Here is a 13,225-nt window from a genome sequence, read left to right on the forward strand (position 1 = left end):
CACACTTTTTTTTGGTACACAAGAAAATGTTCTTTCAAAATGAGAAATGATTGAGTGTAGTGAAGTATTTCTGGATGATGCTCGTTGGTCTTCAGTTGAATAGTTCAAATAATCAATGTGGGTCCACTGACAGACATCATTAATTTAAAGTTGAATTTAATGAAGCTCTCTAGGACTATTCTAAACTATGTCTGAGAAAGCAAACTCTACTACTACTCCTAGTTTAATGTATATTCTGCCCAGAAATACATTATATCAACCTTTGCAATGTTAACTCAGAATGAAACTGAAAATGCAGAAAGAAAATAGCTTCTACAGTCTTAAAAAAAAATAGTATTATTTATTCATCAGATTAAACTTGTCTCACTCATTCAAAATACCTACTGATGCTTTAGTAAAGGTGCCTTTTCAAGCAGTCATAAACGTGGCAGTAAATAAGCAATCTCACTCCAATGTCAGTGAAATCATTTCACTGGAATTGTACCTTGTACGATTTTCATGTGACAAATAAAATGTATTGATTTATTGATGATCTGGACAAAGGAGTACTTCATTTGCTTTGCAAAGCTATCAAATGGCCTGTTTGGCTGTTCATCATTGTTTCAACCACTTCTGGAGAAGTAAGAAGATGTGGTCACGGGCCAGAGCCAGCTGGGGGAGATCCTTGCTCCTGGCAGGGTACATGTTGGCACAGTGGGCTGTTCCTGGAATAGACAAAACATATAAATATAAAGGATATGGCAGTGAAAAGCAGTAAAACTGAGATTTCCTCAGTTACAAGTACAATTATCCACCTAATAAAGTCAGAGTTAAACAAATGAGCCCTTGTTCTACTCTGTAACTGTTGCTTGGCTTATGCAATCACAAACAAAAGTCATTCTTCAGTTAACTTGTATGACTCAACAGATTGATAGACCTTGAGATACACTTTAAAAAAGTTAATTTAAAAAATAGTTCCTCAAAGGCTTAATGATGAACTGGTGTCTAAGGAGAGGTCTACCTACAAGGCACCTGCACAAAACTGGACTTGTAATCGGATGTATTCTATGTATGATCTTTGGCTGGAGTTTTGCACTTAGTGGGGTTTGATATCCTTTAAATCACTTACTAAAGTACTAGTTACTGTTACCAACTTTGTAAGGATTATAAAACGGACCAATTGGGAATTGCATCTTTATCAAAACATTAAAAAGGGAATACCACCTAAATGAAGAATACCATACGTTATTTTCATGAAAGATCAATCAATATTTGTAAACATGAGCTACTCTCTCAAAGGCAGAGACCAGATAAGTAGGTCTCAAACTTATGATGTCATCAAAATATCATATAAAGTGTGGAGCTGCTACATAGACAATTAATGGGAGACTGATTGTTTTCTATTTTATACACAAATGAGCTTCATTCTACTGTTTACATTCATAAAATGTACCCATATACTCAGAATGTTCCCCAAGGTGCTTTCCCAAATTATTGTCTACGGAGCAGTTAATGTGGAGTTGTTCATGTTTATTTACATTTTTGGACTGTCTTAACCGTTCCAAGTTCTAGCCTCAAAACCAGAGGTGATCGTGCCTTCTCGATCAAGGTGCCTCGGCTTTAGAACGACCTGCCCGAGGAGATAAGCTTCTGTTTTTACCCTGTTCTTAAACTCCTGTAGCACTTTGGGATTGATTTTTCAATGAAAAGTGCTCTACAAATAAAATGTATTATTATTATTATTATTATTATTATTATTATAAGACTCGCTGAATCAGTGACTTCTTTTAAAACACTTCTTAAAACACACTTTTAAGGCTCTGACACACCAACCCAACAGCCGACCGTCGGCAGAAAAGGCAGTCGGACTGATCAGTCGGCTCCCCGAGGTCAAAAAAGTGCCTCGGAACACACCGAAGCGACGCCAACTTGAGTGTACATTCTGCGCGTGCGTGAGACGTAATACGTCTCCATAACAGCAGGCGGTGCTAATCTGTATTGTCGCCCCAAAAAAAATGAAAAACAGAAATGACGAACGCGTCACGTGGGTCTGGCTTCTCCCGAATTTCAAAGCCGACCATAATGGTGGCTCGTGTTTCGGAAAATATTTTAAGCGAGAAATAGGCCATGCAGTTGCTGAATCTGTCTGTTTTTTTGATTGACAAAGGTCAGTTTGAAAGATTTTCGTCAGATTTCGAGAGGCGTTCGTCACGCTTATCCCGCTTGTCATTTCCAGTAAGTATTTTAACATAAGTGCACTGATTCGCTAGTCAAGGGCTAGCACTCCACCAATCGGATTGGTCATTGAATCCGACTGCCCACTGGCCGATTCAACAAGTCAAATTGGCCCAAATTAAAGCCGACGGCTCCTCCGACTGACGACAGCACGGAACACACCAAACAGACTTGAGTCACCAACCTCGCCAGACTGTCCGACGGCCGATAATCGGGTTGGTGTGTCAGCGCCTTTATAGACTTGCTTTTATGTGATGCCGTCTTTTTATCGTCTTTCTCATTGTCTGCCTGCTAACTCCATTTTGTTATTGAATCATGATTTTTTCTGTCCTTTAGTGCTGCCCCATCCCTCTTTTTTCGCTGTCACTACGTTGTGCATTAATAGATATGTGTATTGAATTGATGTGTATACTTATGTATTGATTTATATGTGCTTTTGTTTCCACTGTCAAAGCACTTTGTAAACTATTGTTTTTAAAAGGTGCTATACAAATAGAGTAATTATTAATATTATTAACACATAGCTATGCTTGAAACAATTGTTATACTTAACCTAAAAGTCAGAAAAAAAAACTTTTTCAAACTCAATCCAGTTTTTATCTGGATGTCTTGATCGAGTTTGATCAGCAATCACCAAATACTTTGCTTATTGAGAATAAATGGGCTAATTTATCCTTCAAGTTGGTAAACACTAGCTAACAAGCCATCCATCAAACTAGTGAACTGGTTGTTGCTAGTGAGTTTGCTATCTAATCTAGCAAGCTGGATAGCATAGATGTGTGATGTTGTTTCCTTTGTTTGTTTTTTTTTTATAATCAGACTGAATCATAATAATCCCTTTAAAATCATATTTCTAGAAGGCTCCTTCTTTTGAGCTGTAAACACAAAGTCACAGTGCTTCTACTTCATTTGGATTTCCCATTACGCATATTCTTTCTCACCTTTGATGAAAACCGCAGGGAGGTCAGGTGTGATGTCCTGGGTGATTCCCAAGGCGTGCCAGGGGTCAATGGACCCGTTAGGAAGAACTATTCTGGTGGAGCGGATGTCATAGCCGCCGTAATACTCGTTGGTCTGGGCCACGGCCTCCGCCAGCTGCTCAGCACTGACATTGTAGAAGTCTGCACACTGTTTCACATGATACCTAGATAAGAAAACACAGGTTAACAATGCAACGTCTAATGAAACTGGAAAGAAAATGGTTAGTGTATTATGTGGAAATAATAGGTGCAGGGGTGAAAACATAATTATGAGTTCATTAGGCAGAGAGGCAATATTTGGTGTACTCACACAAGAGGGAAGCCAGTGAATGGTTGGTTGGGCGAATCGGTGCTCTGGTAGAATCCAAATTCAGTGCAGGTCTGGTAGACCCATTGTCTCCCTGGTTACACACACAAACACAAAATGTACCCATGGCCAGCATATTTAGTTGCTTCATATAAACCAAGGCACTAACAACACATAGCAGGTAGAGCAAACAATACATTTAAAATGCCTTTACACCCAAAAAGTATTAACTTTCCATTATTCAGCCCCAATTAAGAGAGGAAAGAGTGCAACTGAAACCTACAAGACACGGAAGGGGGGGGGGGGGGGGTCGGGGGAGTTTTATGCAGACACATCCCAGTAGCTTTTTAAGAGACCATTTCCTGTTCCAGTGTCCCCCGCCAGTCCTCCCACTCATGAAACTGAAGCTGGGAACTGGAACCACAGCCCAGGGCAAGGGTACAACATGGAATATAGAGAACCCATTTTTGCTTAAATATACAACAATGTTACTCAATACTGAGAGCCCCTATAAGAGAAAACATCATTTCAAAAAGTAGCATACCTAGTCTTTGAGTAGCATACTACTTTCTTCAGAAAAGTTTCAAAATAAACACCGCTTGGTTGTTTTAAAGCCCGTTAAAAACTTTGGTGTGTAATGCTCTGAATTTAACCTTACCCCAAGATGAAGTAAACACTTGTTTTGGTACTTATTTAGTAATGATGTAATTACATTTTTTGATGTCCCGACTTTGCCAGAACCCGCCTAGTTTATTTTATTCAACATTTCCTAAATAAGCCTTTAAACAACACCCAGAAATGGGTTTGCTGTAACCACACTGTAACCACACCTCACATAACCTGACTTGTGCTGTGTTTTATTCTGGGCTCTTGACGCTACTGATGATGAATACATTGGTGTTTCTGTCTCTACTGCAGTTGATTGCTCCTGTATTATTTTTGGACATTGGAACATTTCATTGTGACATCACATTGTCCATGTTATTCGGTCATAAGAAAAAAAAAAACACACACACACACACACACACACACACACACACACACACACACACACACACACACACACACACACACACACACACACACACACACACACACACACACACAAAATGGACCCAAAACATAGAAGGTACGTAAAAATAGGTTAGTTATTAAGGTGACATTTTAAGGTAGAACACACTAAAGTAACCATGTTTACACAAACAAAACAAAAACACTTCCCAGTACATGTCCATACCCACCTCCCCCTGCAGCCGGCCCATCCCAAGATGTATTAGTCATGTCTCTGACGTAGTTATTAAAGCTGGCATCCAGGCATTTAGTTGAGAAGGTGTCCATCATGAGACGGGCCACAGCAACATAGCGCGCATAAGGCTCCCCCAGCGAGGTGTCACCCATCACGCCACACAGCACCTTGATGGTGATGTTGGTGCCTGGCACGCCCTGAATTGACAGAACACCACCAGGCCAAAAAGAAGAAGAAGAAAAAAATGCTAATTAATTAAGATGATTTCTCATTACCTTTTCGATATATCAGTTTGAAGCAAATTTATCAACATTTGTATTATTATCTCCCAGTTAGCTCAAGGTCTGCTCTATATAGATAAAGAAAAACATGAATCAAAAGGCCCAATAATTGAAGGAGAGATCATGGCAACTTGTGGATAATTGTGGTGATCCCTTGCCTGTATACCAACCCATAATGCTCCTCAGAAATGCACTATGGCTACTCAGTGGCATCAGTCCAACGCTGTGGTTGTGCCCCTCCAGGTATAAACAAAATGTAGTATTGGAATGCGGGTTGGAGGAGTAAACACTTGCCAGTGGTTAGTTGTTCTCACGAAATGACCCATGACAACTATCCCTGCATCTGTCTGCATCTTTTGAGTAAAAGAGGAACTGTTAGTACTTGTTCTACAAGCTGTAGCGTTACATAAGTCCCCACCGTATTTTATAAAGCACCCCATTGATAACCCCTCAACTGTGAAGCCACTGCTCTGCCCCTTCTGATTGAGTTACACCTCGGTCCTAGTTCTTACCCAAATTCCTCAGTGGTACCTAAAACCTGGTAGTTTGCTCTATACCCAGCCCTTTGTGTCAGAGAGGCAGCTGTTGGCTGTGTTTGTCAGCTAGTGCTGTGGACTCTGTGGCCCACCGCTCCTCTCGGTTCTTTTATAAGCGTCTCTTTAGCTTGGGGCGACAGGAAACCAGAGAGACCACAGAGTCTTTTGTTACTTTTTCACATCAGCTTATTGGTAACCGGACTCACGTCTCCTCAAGGCACCAGGGGACAGAGAGGGGATGTGATGTAAAAAGGGGATGGGGAAAAAAGGGGTGATTGGTAAAACAAAAAAGGCACCAAAAGGGAAAAAGAAATGGGACAGATATACAGTAACAGATACTAAGAAAACATGTTGTTAGACGTGTTGTGTGTACTAAACCAAAATGAAAGGGCTGTAAGAATTACCAAAAGATCTGGACTTGGGCTGGGCAATATAATTCAATATAATTGTAGGAATTTCTTTACAATGTGAATTGTAATACACAGTTTGCAAGATTCAATGTGTTGCACAAAACATGGGGAGTGTAAAACAAACTAGATTGTGGTCATTCTTCGAAAACGTAAAAAAGTCTATTTCCCTCCTTCCAATGCTGAATCACAAGCCATCTTTAATGTGTAGGTTACAAAAAGGGGCTCCACTCTTCATATAGAGATACAGACAAAGTAAGCAAGTAAGCAAGTAAGCAAGCGGCCCCAGGAGCAACCCTGGAGACCCTCTTGCAGGGCAGTATCTCTGGGCCCCTCGCTGCTAAACAATGCAGGGTTTATTATGTTTCAGTATACAGCTTGGGCTGTCTGTGACCCTCCTACACCTCATAGCTGCCTTCCACTCAACCAAGACTGGTTACTACGTCATCCCCTGACCCACAAAAGCCTCTGCGCCACCTCTGCGCCACCTCTGCTGTCTCAGTTCAACATGCAACAAAAACATGTCACATCTGATATACTGTTTCTACAAGAGATGTACTGTATGTCATCCTTAAGGGGATTTAGTAAACCATACTGGAATAATCTCTCCGGTCAGTCTATAAAAATTACAACATTTCTTACTGCAAACCTGGATTTTTTTCCCAATCATATTATTTTTTTTCAAGTCAGTATATGAATACTAAATTGTGAAGGCATGCTTGGGGGATCTTAAAGATAGATTTGTCAGTGCTCTATGAAACATTAGGACTGAACTGCTGTGCCAGCCTATGTGGACCTTAAAAATGGGTCTACATTGAAAATAGCTGATATGATCATTTAAAAGAATAGCAGGAGGACTGGAAGCAAGTGGAATCAGCTAGCTTGTCTTTAGGGCTTTAGAGGTGCTGGTAGGCGGCTTTTGTTACGTTTGGACAGCTATTTTCCTCCAGTCTTTATGCTAAGCTAAGCTAACCACCTACTGGCTCTAGCGTCATATATGATTTATGAACTATTCCTCTGAGCAGCTAATAACCTATGTAAAGAATAATTATGATATGCAATAAGGAGTCGTAATGTCACAATGTCAGTTACTGGTCAATTCAATCCAAAAGTATGTGCATCTTTAATCCATGTTTGGTGATGTTTTACTGATGTTGTTTGGCATGCGTCTACTCAACCTCACCTCAAACCCCCTGTTGTCTTCATTGTACTGGACCACATCCATGAAGCTGCCAGCCAGCATTTCCAGGAAGTAGGCAGAGTCCATCTCTGTCTGGATCTGCAGTTTGGAACACAAGCTGGAGGGGAAGAGGAGGAAGACAGAAGAGAGGAAGCAGAGGAATAGGGAGGGAGATGAAGAAGAAAAGTGAAGTAGGAGGGGGAATTGGGGGACAGTGGGGAAGACAGACAGGAAAATGGGTGCAAAGTTAGACCAAAGCTTGTTTTGGCAGTGGTACAGCGCATCTAGTAATATTTTCTCTTTTCCTGTGTTCTCAGGAAATACAACCTCTGGCCATTTTAATAAAAGTAGAAAACTAGCCACCAGCAAGTGTGTAGAGCTTCTTATGTATGATAACCAGCTACACAAAGCAGTAGCACTTCTTTAGAGGATGTGTTGAACATTGCATGTGGATAGATTGTGTTGACCTCTATTCAAAAAGTTACAACTTATCCCTCAGAATACAGAATAACAAACTTTATTAGTTATGTTAGTGGCGTGGCTCTAGGGACAACAATGCCTGTCAGTCAGTCTACCACTTTGGTCTAAACTAAAATATCTCAACAAATATTGGATAGATTGCCATAAACATTTGCACAGATATTCATGGTCCCATAAGGATTAATCCTACAGACTTTGGTGATCCCCTGACTTTTCCAGTAGCGCCACGATGAGGTTAACATTTTAGTATTTTAGTGAAATGTCTTGACAACTATTGGATGGATTGCATTGGACTTTGGTACAGACATACATGATTTCCAGACAATGGGAGGACGAATGAATAACTTAGTAGGATGACTGTAGACTTATAGTCTTAGTTTGATTACAAGAAGTCAGTCTGAATAGCTGATTTTACTTCTTAAAGGAACATTGATTATGTTAATACACATATGCCGATGAGAGTCATCTGTCAAATTTACGGTAATGAGGTGCAATGTCCTGAAAGAACAGTGTTTGTTATACTTTCCTGAAGTGTGGGTGTGTAGATATAGGTACACACGTGTCTGTGGAAGAAGATTGAGGTGGTAAAATTACAGTTTCCTTTACTGTCAGACCTTTACTCTGGTGAATTTAGGTAACATGTTGACGTCGTGACATGCTGATTTTAGAAACTGTGTGTGTGTGTGTGTGTGTGTGTGTGTGTGTGTGAGTGTGAGAAGATACTCCCGTTATGATGAAATTGTGACGCAAGTATTGTATCCTCTGAGGCATTGTGGTTTGGAAGCTGGACAAGCCTCCAAACCACCTTTGTGACCTTTTTGTCTGCATGAGGACATGTCTGCATGATCCGCAAGAAGCTAAAATATAAAGGATGTCCAATGTGGTCAGGGCATTGAAGTCAAGTAAAGGCTTTAGTGTGTCTCAATGACTGTATTATTTCAGGGAGACTAACTGCACCATTATAATAGCCATTTAAGCCTGTTTATTCATCATGTTGACTGACCATACAGTCACTATAACAACGTAAAATAAGCAAATACAGTATAAAACAACACCAGAGACAGCCATAATGACTGCAGACGTAGAACAAGCATGCTAAGAATTACATCATGCTTAAAACTGAAAAGAGAAAATGAAGAAGAAAATAATGTAAAAAAGGGGCTGAGAAATAATGTGCCAATACAAATAAATGCTGAAGGAAGACAGCTTTAAAAGGACCCATATTGTAAAAGTGAGATATCCATTATGTTTTATTATAAAGCAGGTCGAGGTGCTATGTCACTATGTCAGGTTTTGATGTCACAACTATACTTTATATAGGCAACGTGCCGCTACAGTGCAGAGATGCCAAGAGCGCAGATGCGGAAGACCCAGAAATGCTGACCAATCAGAGCAGGCTGCACTAAAATGGAGCATTTCAGACAGAGGCTGAGAAAATGAATTGTGTTTTTTGAACAGTAAAGCATGTAAATGTTCTAGTGGAAACCCCCAAAAAGCATGAACCTCAAAATGAGCATAATATGAGACCTCTTAGTTATGTTCACTATTTCCATTTGAATTGTATCCTTGTCAGGGTGTAAAAGCCTTTGAAACGACAATTAAAACATGTGACACTAAAGCTATCAATTGAAATCTTAGACCACAGTATTAATAATATGAATAATGAACTAAATTAATAATTAATAACAGTGTGTATGATTAAAATATGTAGTTTGGTTTACAGGCTTGCCATAGACAACCAGTGCAGTGACCAATTCTAAAATAAACAGATGTAAATCAAGTGGATCACATCCTTGTCTTCCTCTCTGGAGCAGGTCCGACATTCCAGAGTCCCTGGCTCAGTCCAAAAAGGCTTGAGGGACACTCATGAAGCTGTAACAGGACCTGACTCAAACCAGGAACCAAGACAACCCTCGCTGCTCTTTGAACCTCTCACATAGCTCCCGGTATCACTACAGTTCTTCAACTGATGCTATAACTGTTCACATCTAATTGTGCTGTGTCACACACAGCACTGCTCACTTGTCTGAACATTAGCATATTTAAATGAATAATTAAAGATTTGGGGAAATTCTTTCTTGCCGAAAGTGAGATAAGACTATTGATACTACTTTCAAGCCTGTACGGTGAATATGCCAGTTAACTTAGTTTAGCATAAAGACTGGAATCAGGGGGAAACAACTAGCCTGGCTCTTGGCTAAAATAGAGTGACAATGTATAACACACTGAAAGTTCATCAAAATGCAATGAGTTTTGCCAATTTAGCGGTGTGTTTTCCTCCTCAGTTACACAGATATCATGATGGCTGTCTTAGCATCACATACTGTATTGTAGAATAATTTAGTTATTTTGGAATTCCCACCTTCATCCTTTACCAGATGATCAAAGAGAAATGATTGTACATGGTTGGCTGGTTAGCTGATGGAGGGTACATTTTGTCTTCCAGATCTTATAGGATGTCGTACGTACATCACCCAAGGCCTTGGTCTGCTCAAACTTTGCAATTCTTTGTAAATGACAGGATAGAGAAGGTATAGGTTACAGAAAGTTAGACACTGTACTTGAAGTCTTTGGTGATGTTGTCATAGGTCTTGGGGTCCTTCAGGCGCTCCACAAGGGTACTTGAAGCCTTTTTTACCAACAAGGGGCACTCTGCGTTCTCTGAGGCCAGCGAACGCCACACAACCTCCAAGTACTCTGGCAAAACATAAAGACAGAGGGAGGGGTGGACACTTAAACCTTGGCTGCTATAAAAAAAGACCACAATAATACACCCTGGTTAAACATACAGGACTATTTTGAGGCACTGCAAAAGCACCAATTCATCTTCAAAAGAATGTATGATCCCAGTTCTAGTCAAGTGCTCGCAAAAGTATCTATTTAAAAGGTTTCGGTGAGGTTTAAAGTGAAATGATGAGTCTCAACCAAAGTGAATTTTACAGTTTATGAAACTCTAAAAGCAGTCTCTCAAAAGAGAAACTCCACATTACAAAATCTTGGAATAATTCCACCTGGAGTGAAAGCCAACCTCTTACTGGTAATAATGCTGACTAACTGCAGTGCTGTTTTGGGAAATAATAACTTTGGGTGGGGAAAAGATACCGGACGTCAGTAGTACACCACATTCACTATTCTCTGAGTTTTGTCTTGGATATTGTTCACAGTCAAAGAGAATGTGGCCTGAATGTGTGTGATAATGTCTTGAAGATAGCAGTGGTGTGTGGGTGGAACGGTACAGATCCATGCTCAAAGCTACTCTGACCTGAATTCCCGCCTGCAGCCTTCCGGAGGAAAACAACGGGCTCAGCCAAACACAACACAACCACAGACAGAAAGTGAAAATCTTCTCTTCTTTGATCTGTCTGGGACTCTTACTTCCAAGACAATGAACAAAACTGGAAAATTGTAGTACATTTCAAGTGAACGCTTGAGATTTAACACATCTCTACAGAGATGGACAGGAGCACATTGTAGGGATTGTAGGCAAAATCTATTTAAAAGAGGAACTTTTCTTTAAATAACGGTTGTTTAGTGCATTATGTAAAGCTGAATGAAATAGTGAAGCATATGAATAAACAATCTCAAGTCCCCTTTATGGGTGTAGTTTATTTCCTGACAGCAAGTCTAACTTAAATTGTTCAGATAGAGTTTAGCATAAAACTGTGATTATCCAAAAAGGTATGGTATCTTTATGAGATAAGAAAGATTATGAAAAAAATATGGTGTGTGTGTGTGTGTGTGTGTGTGTGTGTGTGTGTGTGTGTGTGTGTGTTGTCATATCATGCAATGTCTATACCTGGGAAGTTAACAGTAGCATAAACAGGTGCACTTGTGGCCACAGAGGCATGGACCAGGTGAGGATACTTCAGCCTAAACCAAGCAGCGAGAGATCCTGGGTACGACCCACCAAAGGCCACCCACTTGCGGTTGGTTAGTCCTCGGGTCTCTGCCATCACAGTACGGAAGTGTGCCAGGTCAGCCAACGCCTGACGACTACTGAGGAAACGCAGGCTGTCTGTGCTGAGGTCACTAAATGGAGAAAAGAGGAAAGCTTAAATAAAATTGTAATTTGCGTAAGTATCTACAGTAAATCCATCATTCAGCCTATACAATACTGCCCATAGGCAGGACTGACTTTTGAATGCAGGGCTGCCATCTAGTGGTACAACAACTACACCAGCATCAGCTGCTGTGCACACCAAACACATGAAGCTGTTTGCACAATGGATTTTTGTCCTTTTGTTGATCCCACAGTATTGTTAGACCAGAGTTGCTGAAAGCTCTAAACCTGCTGTGAACACATGTTGAGGGTGATGGTAAAAGCCTTTGGTAGGGTCATACTGTAAAGTGATACTTCCTCAATCCCCACTGGGAAACTATTTGTTCATTGTACAGTAGGTGACAACACTACAGCGTGACGAATCAAACTGCCAGGGTAAGGAAGCCGACACCTATCTGTTGTCTTAAAAGCAACCTTTCTGAAAGTATTGTTGTCACCTGCCTTCCCAGACAAACCAAAGACGTAAAAGCTAGAGAGTTTGAATAAACAGATATAAAAAGACTTGGAGTGACTTGGAGTGACTTGGAGTGACCCCCCCCCATACAAAGTCAAGAATTTAATCAGCAAGGTCAAACATACATGGTCGGGTGACTCTTGCCATAGAAGCGATGTTCCAGCATCAAGCAAAGAGCTCCTACTTTCTTGGCATAGGTGAGCCAGGTGCCGTACTGCATCCAGGCTGGATTGGCCGGGCCCTCTCCACCTATCATCAGAAATACTGGACCACCCGGCTTGTAGTAGGTCTCATTTACAAAGTACCTCTGAGGGAAAGAAAAAGAAAGTTTTTCAGAGTGGAAAAAGGTATTCATCAGTTTGTCTGAAATCTTTAATTAGAATTTTGACAGATGGACAGGTGCACATTGATACACTTGTCTACTATTGGAAGGGATCATACTCTGACTACATTTACAATGCTTTATCCTAATTTAAGCCCATGGGAAAGCAATGACTAGCTTGATCTGATCACCTAGGGTTTTTTTTCCAAAATATATTCCAACCCTTGTAAGGATACACATATACAACATATAAGCAGACTTACTTGCTTCCACTCTCTGCTGTCTGCCCCATTGAAGTGATCCAGTTTCTGAGTGAACCACTGCTCCTCAGACACAGCCCTCTGGCTGGTATCCTGCACTTGATTAAACTTCCTGAACCCCTTATACTGTCCCTCTCCAACAACAACCAAAGAAAACAATAAAAATAAGGTTACGTTACACAGCAACTCACACCTTTCGAGAGCCATGTTCATTTAATATAAACAGGGAAGCAGTCAGGGGCATGTGATTTAGTTCCATGTGGTCATATGACCAGTTCTTCTGCTACTTTAAATGACTCGCAAAACATGGGAGATAAGCATTCGTATTTCCATGTACCACTTGCAGGACATTCTCACCATATGTGTTTATGTTTTTTAAGTGAACGTGGTTGATTTCTATTATTAGTATGTATTCAGTTGAAAAGCTTAAAAATTGATCGACACAATTTGTGTTGTGTCTATGAGACACTACAACGTGTTGTAAAATGTGGCCCTAAA

The 13,225-nt window shown here is 40.5% G+C and overlaps 1 protein-coding gene across 1 annotated transcript; it reads right to left on the bottom strand.

Annotated features, from left to right (window-relative positions):
- Positions 1-313: 313 nt before the first annotated feature.
- Positions 314-12,999, bottom strand: prss16 (serine protease 16). Its single transcript, XM_031283623.2, has 9 exons — positions 12,731-12,999; positions 12,271-12,452; positions 11,428-11,660; positions 10,193-10,328; positions 7,155-7,269; positions 4,743-4,944; positions 3,505-3,595; positions 3,156-3,358; positions 314-704 (listed from the first exon to the last, which is right to left on the bottom strand). Exons 1-9 carry the CDS (start codon positions 12,938-12,940, stop codon positions 595-597), a joined length of 1,482 nt encoding a protein of 493 aa, XP_031139483.1. The 5' UTR covers positions 12,941-12,999; the 3' UTR covers positions 314-594.
- Positions 13,000-13,225: the final 226 nt, after the last annotated feature.

This window comes from Sander lucioperca, chromosome 5 (genome assembly GCF_008315115.2).
Source record: "Sander lucioperca isolate FBNREF2018 chromosome 5, SLUC_FBN_1.2, whole genome shotgun sequence".
In the NCBI taxonomy this organism is placed as follows: domain Eukaryota; kingdom Metazoa; phylum Chordata; class Actinopteri; order Perciformes; family Percidae; genus Sander; species Sander lucioperca.